At 39.1% G+C, this 15,789-nt stretch overlaps 1 protein-coding gene and 1 long non-coding RNA gene across 2 annotated transcripts; both read right to left on the bottom strand.

Annotated features, from left to right (window-relative positions):
- Window positions 1–1,397: 1,397 nt before the first annotated feature.
- LOC132273726 (uncharacterized) lies at window positions 1,398–10,046 on the bottom strand. The gene is made up of 2 exons (XM_059774773.1): window positions 9,694–10,046; window positions 1,398–1,947 (listed from the first exon to the last, which is right to left on the bottom strand). The coding sequence occupies exons 1-2, from the start codon at window positions 9,989–9,991 to the stop codon at window positions 1,892–1,894; spliced, it is 354 nt and encodes a 117-aa protein (XP_059630756.1). The 5' UTR covers window positions 9,992–10,046; the 3' UTR covers window positions 1,398–1,891.
- Window positions 10,047–10,391: 345 nt separating this feature from the next.
- Window positions 10,392–12,940, bottom strand: LOC132273727 (uncharacterized). The gene is made up of 2 exons (XR_009470232.1): window positions 12,881–12,940; window positions 10,392–11,579 (listed from the first exon to the last, which is right to left on the bottom strand). It is a non-coding gene; the product is annotated as an uncharacterized LOC132273727 (long non-coding RNA).
- Window positions 12,941–15,789: the final 2,849 nt, after the last annotated feature.

Raw genomic sequence — 15,789 nt, 5'->3', positions numbered from 1 at the left:
ATCATTAGTAAGATAAATTGGCCTAGATTCTATTATTAAAAACGCATAAGAAATTATGTCACCAAATTGATTTTATAATAAAGCAAGGCACTAGCTCGGCAGGAATGCGTAATCTGACTAATGCTGAATTCCTTGATTTTGTGGCTTATCAGCACAAACAAAGATAGAATTCAAGTCATACAATTCTTCTCAACGAGTGTTGCTTTCATGTTCCATGCGCGTTCTAACTTAAATTCTCACTATTTATAACTTAATTCTGCCGCTCTCCCACCTTAGAGAAAAACAACTTTGGCATTTCTCAACACCACAAGTGTTTTGCACATGTAACGTGTGTGCACACAAGGGAGGAACTAGTAATAGACTAACCTGTGCTATAGCCCAGGTCCAATTGAAAAAAAAAATTTAGTACTATTGTTTCTGTAAGCCCATGTACTACTCTTCCTCCTCCTATCAGCCTAACTCAATTCATAGTATTTCTATAAATAAAAAGAGTTATAAAATTTACAAAGGTCCAGCCTTAAATATGAGCAAGTCCACAAGCCATAGACATACCCAATCACAAAATAAACCATAATAAAATATAATAGGGCCCAACCCAGTAAATCAAACGCATTGTTAGTCTATGGAAGAAGACATAAACTCTTCGTGTTTAAGGCACTAAGGCATAAGTGGATGGATATCATGAATTATTATTGTTAATCCAGTGAAATATTGAATTTTATTTTTGTAAAATAATAAAAAATAAAAAAAGGCTTTGTTGATGAGTTGATAATTTCTTGTTAAATTGGATAATTTACTATATAATTGATTAATAACTAGTCAGGGGCGGAGCACATATGTCTTACTTTTTAATGTGAATTTAATAAAAAAGAACATATATATCTTGCATTCTTATAGTTGTTTGTTTTAATACTTGTATGAAACAAACTTTAATAAATTCTTGACTGTAAAAATACATTAGAGCTTGGAAGTGTAAATGTGTTAGAAGGTTGTAGATTATTGGATTTAATTGAATAACTTATGCATGATAATTATGTATTTAGAACATGGATGATACACTAAGCAATCATGGATCTAATAATTTTTAGCCCTCCCTACTTTACAATCCTGGCTCCGCTCCTGTGTGCACACACATTCACACACACACACACAGAGCTTTGAGTTTGTGGTTACATATTATGAGGATGTGGACCATAGAAGTGGAAAATAACTCAACTTCGCAATCTCGCGCGCGCACACACACGTAGCTTTGAGTTTGTGGTTAGTGGTTACATATTACGAGGATGTGGACCATAGAAGTGGAAAATAACCCATTGAATTGTCAACCCCTATTCATAATCCAAGGTCCAAATCCAAATATCTAGCTTTAAACAAATAAAAAAAAACAAAGAAGTTAATAATATATAAGATGCCTCACATTGCAAAGCAAAACATAATGGATTGGTATGGGTGAGCGATAGTTTATTTAGTAAACCCATCCTTCAATGGTGTCAAGTTTTTCAATTAACTGAGCCCATGGGGAAGTTTCTTAGAGAAAGCACTTGGGGCATTCCATAGCATTCAAAATGACTCCATTCATGTGTTTATCTAATTCAGCAGTACTTCATCACTTATATGACGAAAGAAAGCAGCCACAAGTTGATAGAACCGCAAAAAAGAAAAAAAAAAAAAAAAAAAAAGAGGCAGGGTGCATGGCAGGAGTAAATGAAATAAGCTCTCGGAAACATAACACAAGTATAATTCTTTGTCCCAACCAATCCATATACTTTCTGGTTGACATACCAGTTGAATCTCTAAGAGTTTTTTGAATGTAGATTCTATCCGCTAAGGTTTACCTCATCAGCCACGAGAGATTAACATCTCTCCAGATCTCCGTGAACTCAAAACAGCCTCAGATTAATATTTTTGATGCAGGTGATTTTGCATCTCCCTTCTCAGCATCTTCAGCTGCATGTACAAGAGTATAAAAAATGAAAAAAGTGTAATGATCCATAAAAAATACCACGTAAATAATATTCCCCCAAATAGAGTGGATGTATTTGACCAGCAAAATTTTTAGACATTATACAATAAGAACAGTGCTACTTAGGCCCAACTCTTCAGCTGAAGAATTGGGCCGAAACACAGATGCATGTGGTGGGATCCACTCTTTGAGTCCCACCACAGGTTCAGCCCAACTCTTCGGGCCTATAAATCATTATTCATACAATAAGTAAAAGTAACTGTAACATACTTCCAAAGTCTACAAAAAAATTCATTTATGCAATGTTGTTCCTCACATAATATCCCAAAGAGGAAAATAAATAATCAAAACCAAATGAAATTGCATGAAATTTGATACTCTAACACAGAGGGAAACCCATAGAGATTGCAAAGGTGCTTTATTTCTCGTCATCTTGATTTGGAGAATAAACACACACACACACACAAAGAAAACTCAACTACAAATGCTTGATTAAAAAGACAGGATTCAGTATAATGATCTTTATGATAGAAGAATAATACCAGTTGGGGTTTTGATCTCCAGTGGGCTTGAACATTGTCATCACCTTATTCAAGTAGGTAACCAAGTAAAATTTGACTTTTCCGGTCTTTGTATGGTTTTGTTAGTTGATGACATTCTTGATATTACTCCACTTTGAGCAGGGGGTATGCCTCCCTTAACTCTTGTATATTCCTCTTTCTAAGTTAGTCCATATATACATGCTTAGCAAAACAAAAAAAAAAAAAAAAAAAATGATTTTTCTGCAGAAAATGACTTTCCCAAACACACAGATAATCGTCTGACTACATTAATGCCCTCAATTTATTGTGAGATCTACCATTGGGTAACATTTTTAATCAAAACATTTCTCCCACATTCAAAAACCTCCATCTCCTAAAGAGAATCTCTAAACAAGTATATTTCACCAATGCTAAATTCTGGAAGAGATCTAAAAAGAAACAAGTCCTACTGCCCACAAACTGACAGGTAATGAATCAGAAAATAAGAGAAGTTCTCATTTGTCTTTTAACTATATACATGGCGAATCTTTCGTAGATTTCTTTAGCTTGATATTCATATTATAACCAAAATTTTGACACCTTTTTGCCCAAATTCAAATCTTTTGGTAAATAGGGTGGCAGAGGACATGAGAGGTTTCAAGACCAAGAATATCTGAAAATATCCAAATAAATGCGGAGAATCCAGGAAAGTTGACCGGCTATAAAAAAATTCAGTAGATAAGCAGTTTGTGGCAGTAAAGTTTCTTGATGGTTAATAGCCATCAGTATCAAGCAAATGCATCGGTTTTAAATGTTTTCTAAAAACATGATAAAGGATATCACTGCTTCGTAAAAATTCAATAAAATTTACAAGGCACCAGGTACACCTACTTAACATAACATTCTTCACTGCTGAAGAGATAAATCTAATGCCAAAAGTTCATTGAACTAAAATTTCATTAAGGATGATATACCTAATGAGACAAAGAAGTAGGAAAACATCTGAGGAAGACGTAGAGTGGTACTAAAGTTTCAATGCAGGGAAAACTCCAAATTAAAGTTCAAATCTAGAATGTTAAAGAGATAAGAAAGTGGACGTAAGAAAGAAAAAGGACTTGTCAATCAGATGAAGTGCAAAAGGAATGACAAGAAACAGGAGTTTTCTGTGCTGCAAAGTTCAAGGAGAAAAAAGAAAAAGAAATAAATGAACGCAAGAACATAGAACACTGTCTAAAGTAGATACGAAAATGAAGTTGTTTCACAACCAATGTTAATGGGCAAGTTAACCTATTTGGCCACAAAAATATTTTGGCTGGTGCACGGGCATACCAGGACTCTTGCTGAATCCAATTGTGCCGAACAATATCCCAGATATTGTTATGGCGGTGATAATTATCAGGCAAGGTGAAAAGGGTCTGGAATGATCACCCTTCGTAGGTTCTGTTTTGCCATTTTCAAGGACTTCCGAATTGTGAAAATGGTGGAAAAACTAAAGCACTTGAACAGAGAATAAATAAACTGGATTGCATTAACAGAAGGAAGATTACTGAGTCTAACATGTAATGGAATTACAGGCCAAGATAAACTAACTACTTAAAGATAAGTGCTGAAATTGAAAGGACTAGATAACAGTTTAAGCTAAGAATTGAAATTGCAGAAACGTAAGTACAGGTGCAATGTAAAGAAACAAGTGTAGTTTGATGATGTGCGGAGAGAGAGTCCTTCATTCTGGGTCATCTAATATTTAAAATGGACCAACTAAACTGCAACTTCCCTCATTATAGGATACACCTTTTCCTTTTAGAACTGATGTCTGATTATTGCTCCATTACCCATTTACTACACTAACTTTCTACTCCAATGGTCTATCCTCTCCAAGGTGATAATAACTAGTCTGAGCATTCCTTGGACCCATTGCCATGCGCCATGCTTCAAATTGTTGCCTTTGGCCAATAAATGGGGTGTAAACACAACCAAATGTAAAATTTATAAGTCGACGGAGGCATGAAAATGAAGGATGAGGCGTGAAGATACTTTTCATCTTTGTGGATGAGAAAGAAAATACATTCTGAAAACCCCTCTTTAAAGGTCAGACAGGTTACAGTTCAGTATCATTGACTCCCACTAAATACTGATTGAAGAGAAATTTATCCTTTTCATAAAGGTACATAAGTGAAATTTCTCTAAATCTGTTTACAATGAAAATAGAATTTTCTGTGAATGTTCAAACCGTTCCATGTAAGCAGTAACTTAAACTCTTAAAGTAAAAGCAACAATCCAGTTTTTATTTCTTAAACAAAGGAATGGGGGCAAAGTATGGCTGTTAACGGACTGAACTCTGCATGAACGGTTCATGATTGACTTGACAATGAGCTCACTCAAACTCATTCATATAACAAAAGTCCAATTGGCCAATCATGAGCCCACTTTTACAGCGCATTTCAAATTCAAGGAAGACAATTTCCCAGGCCAAATTGTCTTGTATGGCTAGTGCATATGAAAGACGCTTAGACATATAACGTGTGGGCAATTGGACTTAAACCATTGTCCCTTTACTAGACACTACTAACACATGTTTTAGCGTTTAAGAACATTGAATTAATAGAAATTCAATACTCTTATAAGCTAAAACACCCCTCATATGCATGCCTATCCAACAGGGTGGGGAGTGGGGCATCAGAATGGAATGGACATTAAACCATGACCTGAACCAAGTTTGATGATGGCAAAGCTGGTTGTTTTTTTACCAGCCTAGAAACCCTCAATGATAACACATCTTTCCCATTGTAGCATCATAGAATTAGGTTTTATCCGACAACCACATATGGTAAATCACACTCTCACATAGCTCCAACAACATAAACAACAATATTTCAAGAATCGTCACAACTTATTCATGAAACTGAAAAATGTAAAACTAAACCAGACTTTAAATACTACGCATATATATTCAAACATTAAACAAAGAAATTCATGTGCGCGCACATGAACACAATTATGTATATTCTCTAACCACAAATCATGAAAAAATAATGTTTGCACCTAAAAATGACCATTTCAGCCAACATGTATTGGGTAAATTTTCTTATTTTATGAGACGATGGGCCCCGCTTAGTCTTTTATAGAGAGAGAAACATACAAAGTTGAAGCTCTGTAGCTGAGCCATTGAGAGAGTATAATTGTATTATTTTGTCTTTGTACACACAGCTGGGGAACGCAGGGAACATCGTAGTCAATCCCAATGAAAATTCGGGCGCCTTTGAGGAGGCCAGGAATGCGCCTCCTGCACGGTTAGCCTAGCCTTCATAACGCCGACGGGTTAACCATAAGATGTGTATTGTGATGGCTGGTGGCATGAGTGTGTGCATATGGATCATAACATGGTGATGCCATATATCAATAATTGTAGTATTTTTCATTATTGCCATAAATCACAGTTCTACAATTTTGGATTCATCGAATAATTAATCAAAGAAATAGGGAGAGAGAGTTGATTGCTAGAGACACAATCTGTTAGACACTCAAGTACAGCTGAACTAAAAGCCAGGATCCAAGAACATTCAAACTATAACTATGAAAATTACAAGTGAAACAGTGAGAAATAAAATTACCAAATGCGTTTAAAAAATGTTTCCTCTCTTTTTACAACTCCCGAGGCTTGCGGGTGTGCCAGAGTCATTTACTCGGACTCAGAGTGTGAGGAGAAACATACTCCCTTGAGTTGACCGTGCCAAAGGATGTGTTAAACTTTGTGGCTCAAAATTTGACAGCTCAGCTCTAAGTACTGCATCACCCATGACATCATCTTCTTGGCCTCCAAGTTTTCGTGATCAGCAAGCTGTGGAGTTGTTTTTTTGTCAGCCCATGTGCTTGATCAGCAAGCACAAGATGTTTTTGATTGGCTATAAATAGCCTATACCCATATGCTGTGGAATCATCCAAATCATCAGCTGGGTGTTTGAAATATTAGTTGGAGAGTGAGAGATTTTGGGGTGTAATTGGGTTTTGGGTGTGAGCCACTTTTGCCTTGGATCTCTTTATTTCCATAGTGAAATATTATTTCAGTCTTTTCCCCGTGGACGTAGGCATAGCCGAACCACGTAAATCCTTATCTCGTTTGTGTGCGTGCCATTTTAATTTCCTATCATTAATTTTCTCTTTTGTTCTCAAAACTCCTATTCGATCTTTTTTTTCTTCATAACAAACTGGTATTAGAGCTCGGGTTCGTGTATATTGTGTACAGATACTGTTCACATATACTATTCGGGTACTATTCACAAATACGGTACTATTCATCGAGAATTATTTTGGGGAGTTTTTTGAGATGTCGACCAGATACGAGATTGAGAAATTTGATGGCAAGATTAGCTTCAGTCTTTGGAGCAATAAGATGCAGGCCCTGCTGACTCAACAAGATCTAAAGAAGGTGTTGTTCGGGAAGGACAAATTGCCAACAGCTATGTCTAATGAAGACAAGGATGAGGTCGATGAAAAGGCGCGCAGTGCGATTATTTTGAATTTAGCTGAAGAGATGCTTTGTGAAGTTATTGATGAAGACACGGCGGCAAAGTTGTGGCTGAAATTGGAGAGTCTGTATATGACGAAATCTCTCACCAACAGACTTTACCTGAAACAGAGACTTTACGCCCTTCGTATGAAGGAAGATATGCCTCTTAAGGAACATATTGATAATTTCAATTCTATTATTATGGATTTGAAAAATACTGATATTAAAATTGATGACGAGGATCAAGCCCTTATTTTATTGTGTTCTTTGCCTCCTTCCTATGAGCATTTTGTTACCACATTACTCTATGGAAAAGACACTATCAGTATGGAGGATATTAAATCCTCATTGAACTCTCAGGAATTGAGGAAAAAGGTGTTTGGAAATATTGGAGATGAACAGGCCGAGGGTCTATTTGTAAGAGGCAAAAGTGAGACAAAAGGTTCTGGTAGTAGGGGCAAATATAGATCTCATAAAAATGTGGAATGTTACTACTGTCACGAGATAGGGCACATCATTAAGCACTGTCCCAAACTAAAGGCAAAGAATGGGAATGGCAAAGAGAAGGTTCAAGAAGCAGCTTCTGTGGCAACTGCTACAACGAGTGATTCAGAGAGTGACGATTATGTTCTCAAGACAACCTTGTGTTCAGGTATGTCATTTAATGACAGTTCGATTCTTAATTCTGGTTGTTTCGTTCATATATGTTCCAGTAGGGATTCTTTCTCCTCCTATAAAGAGGTGAAAGGTGGTTCGATTTTGACGACGGACAGGAAAGCTTTCAAAATTTTGGGAATTGGAACAGTAAAGATCAAGACGCACAATGGGTTGGTAAGAACATTGTCAGATGTGCGACATGTACCGAATCTGAAGATGAATCTTATTTCAGTAGGTGTGCTAGACTTCAAAGGTTACAAGGTTGTAACAGAAGGTGGAGCAATGATGGTCGTGATGGATTCTCTTGTGGTGCTACAGGGAACCAAGGTGAAAATTTTGTATCTTCTCCAAGGGAATACAGTAACAGGTGGAGCTTCTACAAGGTCTTCTACAGTTAGCAAAAATCTGCGTTCGGATCTTGGCAAAAGAAGAGTTAGAAAGAGGAGTTACAATCCTAGCTCTCAAAAGGGTTGTGAGGGGACTACATAATGTGGTGGGAGAATAAAATCAGTTTTCAGATGGCAACTAAAATTGCAGCAGTCCTTACAGGGAGGCAGACTCATGAGGACAGGTGTGATATTGACTTGCAATAATCTTGGTGGCAATGAGATAGTCCATTCGAGTGCCATTAAGATGCGTGGGAGGCAAGTATTTGGTCACAACAAAGATGCAAGGAAAAGTCAAGGATGTCCTATTCTCCACAAGGGTGAGAAGATGACTTTTCACTACCAGTCGGTGGTTTGTGGGCGGTTGGAGAAGGTTGCTGAAGGAGATGTTAAACTTGGAGTTTCTAAGGGTGTTTTTGGTAAGCGCTTAGAGTTTGACAGAAATACTAGAGGTATGCTTGTGGCTGCGCAAGACATGCATGGGTTGAAGAATGAGAGCCTGAGAGTTAAGTTTGAGTCATGCTCAAACTTAACTAAAACTCTCAATTAATTTGTTTTGTGGAGAAGACAGGTTGTTTGGCAAAGATACAGTAGCTCATTCGGAATTTTTCGCCATTGTTAAACTTTGTGGGTCAAAATTTGGCAGCTCAGCTCCAAGTAATGCATCACCCATGACATCATCTTCTTGGCCTCCAAGTTTTCGTGATCAGCAAGCTGTCGAGTTGTTTTTTCGTCAGCCCATGTGCTTGATCAACAAGCACAAGATGTTTTTGTTTGGCTATAAATAGCCAATGCCCATATGTTGTGGAATCATCCAAATCATCATTTGGGTGTTTGAAATATCAGTTGGAGAGTGAGAGATTTTGGGTGTAATTGGATTTTGGGTGTGAGCCACTTTTGCTTTATATCTCTTTATTTCCATAGTGAAATATTATTTCTGTCTTCTCCCCGTGGACATAGGCATAACCGAACCACGTAAATCCTTATCTCGTTCGTGTGTGTGCCATTTTAATTTCTTGTCATTAACTTTCTCTTTTGTTCTCAAAACTCCTATTCGATCTTTTTTTTTTCATAACAGGATGGTAACTGTGAGGATGCAAGAGAGGGTCATCCTATTGGGTTGCTTTTACCTTTTGAATTAATAAAATTTGAAAAAATGGTATTGGATTGGATGATATTTTAAATTCCAAAAAGTAGTGTTTTGAAATTCCATGAAAAAAGTGGTCAGAATTCATGGGTGAATTTACTTAAGTTGTAGTATAGCCGATTTAACTCCTATTCTAGTGTCTTAAATTCCAATTTATTGAGGAAAAAAATTTCCAATTTATTGCAAACAGATTTTATTGCAAACCCAATCCAGTTCTTAAATGTACCCAATATAACTGTTGGCCGAAATGATCATTTTTAGGTGCAAACAACTAAAATTCAACACTTTAATTTCAGTATTTCACTTTCCTTCCTCCTCTCAATTTTCACAACCAAATGGATCATAAATTCCCAAAACCATAAAAGGGTTTATGTCATATGCATTGCGCGACAACTAATTACAAATCAATGCTTCAAAATACGATGAATTTCTTCTAATATCCTCTTGTTCAATCTAATCTAACCCCATAAAGATACCCAATACATATATATATATAGACATGGAGAGATTACCAGACTGAAGTGTGGATGATTCGCCGTAGATGGCTTTGAGGTTGGAAAGAGGGACGAGAGGAGAGTCGGTGGAGGCTTCGGCGAAGAGCTGTTGCTTCCAGTCCCACATGGCCTTCTTCATGGACTTATTGGCTTTGAGCAGCGACTCCTTCTCGGCATCTAGGGTTTCAATGTCCCTCTGTTGGCTCATCGACCTAGCGCTCAAAGCTACGAACGAACCTATCAGACACACATTTATCACTGTGTTATTGCCTGAAGCTCGGGACACAGCACTCATCACTCTGCTCGCCCATTCCATTTCCTTTGCTGTTTTCTACTCTACTATTTTTTCCTCCTCTGAGGCTAGAGCAACCTGCTGGGCGGTAGCCATGATAAATAACCAAGTTAAAAGCACGTGTGGTGCACGTGACCTCAAGTTTTACATAAATGAATATTGTATTTGAGTTTTTATTTATTTTTTATAATAAAATGAATTTCAGTTTTGTCCTTAATTAATGGAATGGTAACATGGCGAATATTCTATCAGTTCTTTTTTCTTCTTAATAATTATTTTGCTCTATATTAAGGGTTTTTAAGTTTCCACAGTAGATCGACTATTCTTGAATTATGAAGTTCAATGTGATATTATATTGAAGGTGTAGAAAAAGTATTTCTATTTTTTTTTTTCCCTAGGAAACAAAGACAACACTACACAACAGTAACACAATTATAAAGAACATTTATTGCGAACACACGAATGTGATCAGACAAACAACAGGCAACAAACAAAGCTACCATCTGAGAGAAACACAACAATTCAACAACCACAAAAGGTATTCAATCCCCTCCATAACATCCAAAAACAAAGCAAAGCTGTTGTAACGCAACACAAAGGCCATTATCGTGGTACTTGACTTGACCCTGGCGTGGGTTCCAAATTGGGTGGACGCGGTATATTAATATCTTTACAGACCTTATCAAAGAGACTGGTAACCAGAACCCACATCCAGCAACCCAACAACCATTGGACCTGCCTTGGGTTAGAACCATCATCAAAGGCGTTTAATGGAAGGTAGCAAAGTTGGCCTTATATCACGGCGAAACTATGTAGCAAACCCATATGACAACCCCACTAATTCAACCATGTACTTGTCAGCATCTGCATCTGTATCAGAGTCCATAAGTAATGGGCCCAACTTTATAGAATGATCAAGCATTGCACCTTCCCCACGCACCAACATTATAGGGTTTGACCTATGAACCAAAAAGGGACCCCACATAGCACAATGCGAGAAACGAGGATAATAGGGGGTCGCATGGAAACATGATAGAAGGGAGCGAGACTTTACTAGAGAGCCATCATCACTTTAAACTCCATATACAATGTAGAACCACCACCGAGCATGGCGAGCAGTAGAAGACCCACGCCCCGGATGTTATCCAGCTTGACCACTCATTCCAGCAACATCCAGCCATGACCCATTGCCGATGGCCGCCGAAGAAGAGGCAGAATTAACCGGAACAAGAGTAAGGAGCAACAAACCTGCTGCAAAAACCCTTCCATCTCGTAAACGCCAGAAACACAGTGCTTGAGTGCATGAGCGAAACGCCGAAATCCAAAACAAATAGAACGGAGCACCCTAAGAAATTAAAAATCCATTCTCCAATAGTATACCCGCTGGGGGATAAAACCGGTGTATGTACTTGATTTTCAAGTCAAACTACGAATGAAATCATATCTGGGAATATCAATAAATCAATGTGAGGAATAAAGAAGAGGGGATTGAGGAGAGAAATCAGTCCAACCTAAGGATTGAAAACGATGGTAGAGAAGGCTCAAGTCTAGAGTGCTGACAGAGCCCAATTTCTTCACCCTTATTTTTTCTTTCAGCCACCTCTTTATAGCCCTATGTCACGGGCCTAGAGATTTGGCGCAGCGGCACGGCCCGTGCGGCACCAAGGCGTTGCTTCAGCTCGCGCAAGCGCCCTGGTCAGCCACCACGACCTGCCCTCCCAAAGATACATGCTGACTGGTTTCGGCCTGCCATGGCCTCGTCAGGGGAACGGCTCCAGCTCCCGACCAGTTTGTGCAGGGATGGCCAACTCCCTTCTTCATAGTCAAGTCCAAGACCAGCGACAAGCACCTCGAACTGAACCGAGTCGACCTGCCTGAACTCTGAAAAGGTACCATCCTGTGGTCCTGCACGCCCCTTCCCTGGAACCATTCCCAGTCAAACTCTGCTCTTTGCCAACCAGCATGCGTGTCTTCCATCCTCCAAGCGTCTTAGGAATCGGATCGTGACATTCTCCCCCACCCAAATCCTGCGACGTCCTCGTCGCAGTGCGGCGCTTCACTACTGCGTCCACTCCCTTCCAAAGTCTGCCTCCATGCGGTATGCTCGCCTTCCCACCATCGCTTCCTTGTGCAGCTCCCTGCACTGCACTCGCCCAATGATAGGCCTCGGACCAAGGGGACGTCCACTCTTCAAGGACGTGACTCTTCTCCGTCATGCCGCCTCCGCGACATCCCGAGCAAGCAATGGCCTTCTGCCGACTTGATGCTCGCCCTTCACCATGGTTTGCATCACCCAAGGACTAAGCACGAACTTTGGTGCGCGCGGCCCTCCGGCCCTTCAATGCGCAACTTCAACGGACGCCTCTTCCTGGGGAGATGGAGGCTCTTCCCCCCCCAACTGCATTGATTCCTCCACATCGACGCAACTTCAATGCACCGTCTTCATTCTCTGACCCCTCCCGGACCGACAAGGGGGCACCCTACCGTGCTTTACCCCAAGTCCTGCTCTGATACCATTTGTCACGGGCCTAGAGATTTGGCGCAGCGGCACGGCCCGTGCGGCACCAAGGCGTTGCTTCAGCTCGCGCAAGCGCCCTGGTCAGCCACCACGACCTGCCCTCCCAAAGATACATGCTGACTGGTTTCGGCCTGCCATGGCCTCGTCAGGGGAACGGCTCCAGCTCCCGACCAGTTTGTGCAGGGATGGCCAACTCCCTTCTTCATAGTCAAGTCCAAGACCAGCGACAAGCACCTCGAACTGAACCGAGTCGACCTGCCTGAACTCTGAAAAGGTACCATCCTGTGGTCCTGCACGCCCCTTCCCTGGAACCATTCCCAGTCAAACTCTGCTCTTTGCCAACCAGCATGCGTGTCTTCCATCCTCCAAGCGTCTTAGGAATCGGATCGTGACACCTAGGTCATTTAGGTTATATCTCTTAGGTCGTGGATAAAGTGAGTCAGGGCTCATGTCCCTATATGGATCACGATGCCCTAATCCCGACTTTTCTAAACATGCTGACAAGTGTACCTACCTTCTTTAAATGTTCTAAATAGAGGGTGGCTTTAATTAAGGGTCTATGTGCCTACTCCAAAATGTCTTTCGTTTTTTCTCCTTAAATTGGGTCTGCCTTTGCAAAACTTGAAGCTGATTGCCCATCCTCCATTCCAAAATCCCTTCAACATTCCCCATGGCTTTGAAGAGTCATACCATTACTCTCCATTGTTGATTCCATCGACTAGAGATGGCATGTTGGTGTCCTTGGCCTGTCGATCGATGGGCCATAACTCGGTCAGATTGAGGTTCTGGGCTTATCGCTCGACAATTCATGGCTTGGTCGAATCAAGGTTCTGGGCCTATCAATCGATAGTTCATGTCTTGGTTGGATCAAGGTTTTGCACCATCGATCGACAGTTTAATAAGTGCACAAACTTGTTATTTTATACTCAATAATAAATGATTAATTAATATTTTCTATTAAATAAATATGCTTATCCCTGCTTTTCATGTGTTTAGAGGGGCTGATTTTGAAATGAGAAGAAAAGAGACAAAAATAGCAAAAATGTGAGATTACACGATCAGTCAAAGTCAAATTCAAAATTGGCTTTTCCATCAAATCAGCAAAGATCAAGCCAAATTGGAAAGCATATAATTCCAAATTGGAAAGCAACAAGATTTTAGGAAGATCTGATATATTTTTATTTTTATTTTATTTTCACTTCTGTAATTAAAATTTTTCCCTCCTAATCGTTCCATTTTAAATTCTATAAATTGGGACATATGTAGAGGAGGTGGGATGTACAAAATTAGTGAGAGAAAATAATAAAAGTTGAGAATTTTTGTCTTGAATTTCTTTCTTGCATTTTTAATTTTTTGTTAACATGCTAGCTTAAACATTCCTCTCAAGGGGTGATGAAACCACCATGGCTGAAATATAAGTAAATTTAGTTTATTTCTTTTAGGTTAAAGTGCAAAAAAACCCCTTTAAAGTATTAACGATGTGCAATTAACCCCCCTGGACTATTGAATTTTTGCAATTAACCCTTGATGTGACATCTCTGGCCAATTGGTGATAATGAAAATAGTGAAAGACAATTTTACCCCTTATATAAAACTAAGTTGTTTTGGCAAATATCCACTTCAATTGATGACGTGGAGGAAGAAATCTCAACAACCAATTCGAATGCGACAAGTCATCCAACCTTTTTTTTTTTTTTTTTTCCCTCTAAGTGCCCAACCACACACTGACACATGCAATAGTAAACATTCTTCCTCTTCCTTCCTCACACGCATCTCCACCATCAACACCACCATTGGTTCTGCTTGTCCATCATTTTTTTTTTCCCACCCAACCTTTACACACACACAATAAACATTCTTTCTATTCTTTCCTCACACACAATAAACATTCTTCCTATTCTTTCCTCACACACATCTCCACCATCAACAACCAGCATCACCCTCTGGTTCTGCTTCTCCGTCGCCTCTCCACTTACACTCTTCTCTGTCTAAAGTTTCTCTTTTGTACATTAAAGGATAATAGATAGACAAATAAATAAAGAGAGAATAATTTATAAATCCACCATGCTTACTCACAATCATCTTCTTTCTTTTTCTTTTTCTTTTTTTCTTTTTCTTCCTTCTGTATATTGATCTGTAAATTTTTGGTTCCAACATTTAGGATTTTGTTTTTGATCATCTTCTATTTATATTTCTACCCTCACCAATATTGATTTCCAAGCACCATTTGTTAACTTCTTGGTGAGCAGCATAAGATACTTAGTGCAAGTGGAGAAGATGAACTCTAATGATTTTGCTTTTATATGCAAGTTTGGTGGTGTGAATCAGATCACCAATTTCATAGCCTTTGTTCGACCAACCACCAATTGATTTCATCATCACCAATTTAAGAAATCTGAATTGTCAAAGCTGAAGTAATATTATAGTATAGAACAGGGGCATTCACTTCTTCTCAACTGGGTGTGACATGGTGCCTATGTTGACTCAGGGCCAGCCAAAGTCCCTCGTAGACAGTGAATCCCATAGCTGATGGTTCCTTGTTGCTGGCCAATCCTCATCGCCATCCCCGTAGCTACAGTACTTTCCCCTTCTGGATTTGTAAAGACATATATGATATATATGTATAATAAATCTTATATATTGGGTTTCTGACAACATAAATAGGGCTGTTTTGTTGGGATTTAACAGTAGTAAAAGGGCCATTGTGGTATTTTAACTTTATAAAGGGTTGTATGGTCATTTAAAGAAATATGGGTTGTCATGTGACCCGCATGTTCTTCTTCACGGTCAAACTTAATCGGCTGATCACTGGACTGGGTTAATTGTAACAAATTGGTTAATTCAGGGGGTTATATGCCAAATTATTAGATCAGGAGTGTTACCTAAGAATTGACTCTAGAATGGGGTGAATAGAGTCAATGGCCAATTTTTGCAAATTATAGAAATACAATTTCTAATTAACAATATAACCAATTATGCAATAATCAACATATGAAATCAAGATATGAAAGTGAACAATTTATAGCACAATTGTAAAAGAGATAAGGGAAGAGAAATTGAAAACTATAACACGACGATTTTTGCGAAGTTTGGAAACTCCTACTCCTCGGCTCAAGATCCCTCTTGAGACTTCCTAATCCATTATAGCTTCTCCTTACGGGTGGAAGGCAAATCTTTACATGAAGCAACACCTTGATTCACCTTGCTAAGAGACAACCTCTCTTAGTTTTCCTTTGAGTCACACCAACCCTTACAAATTGAAGCTAGCTTGCTTCTTCTTCCTTGGGCCACACAAGCCTTTTCA

This window comes from Cornus florida, unplaced genomic scaffold (genome assembly GCF_030987335.1).
Source record: "Cornus florida cultivar Cherokee Brave unplaced genomic scaffold, ASM3098733v1 CherokeeBrave_3.0.0_Hap2_Chr09, whole genome shotgun sequence".
In the NCBI taxonomy this organism is placed as follows: domain Eukaryota; kingdom Viridiplantae; phylum Streptophyta; class Magnoliopsida; order Cornales; family Cornaceae; genus Cornus; species Cornus florida.
The sequence above is the reverse complement of the archived record's forward strand: the minus strand, read 5'-3'. Positions and strand labels throughout refer to the sequence as shown.

Excerpts from the sequence above, each read along its gene's own strand:
- LOC132273726 (XM_059774773.1), bottom strand. The coding sequence starts at position 9,991 with ATGGAATGGGCGAGCAGAGTGATGAGTGCTGTGTCCCGAGCTTCAGGC. Across the intron at positions 1,948-9,693 it reads ATCATCCACACTTCAGTCTG|CTGAAGATGCTGAGAAGGGA; the intron begins GTAATCTCTCCA and ends TTGTACATGCAG.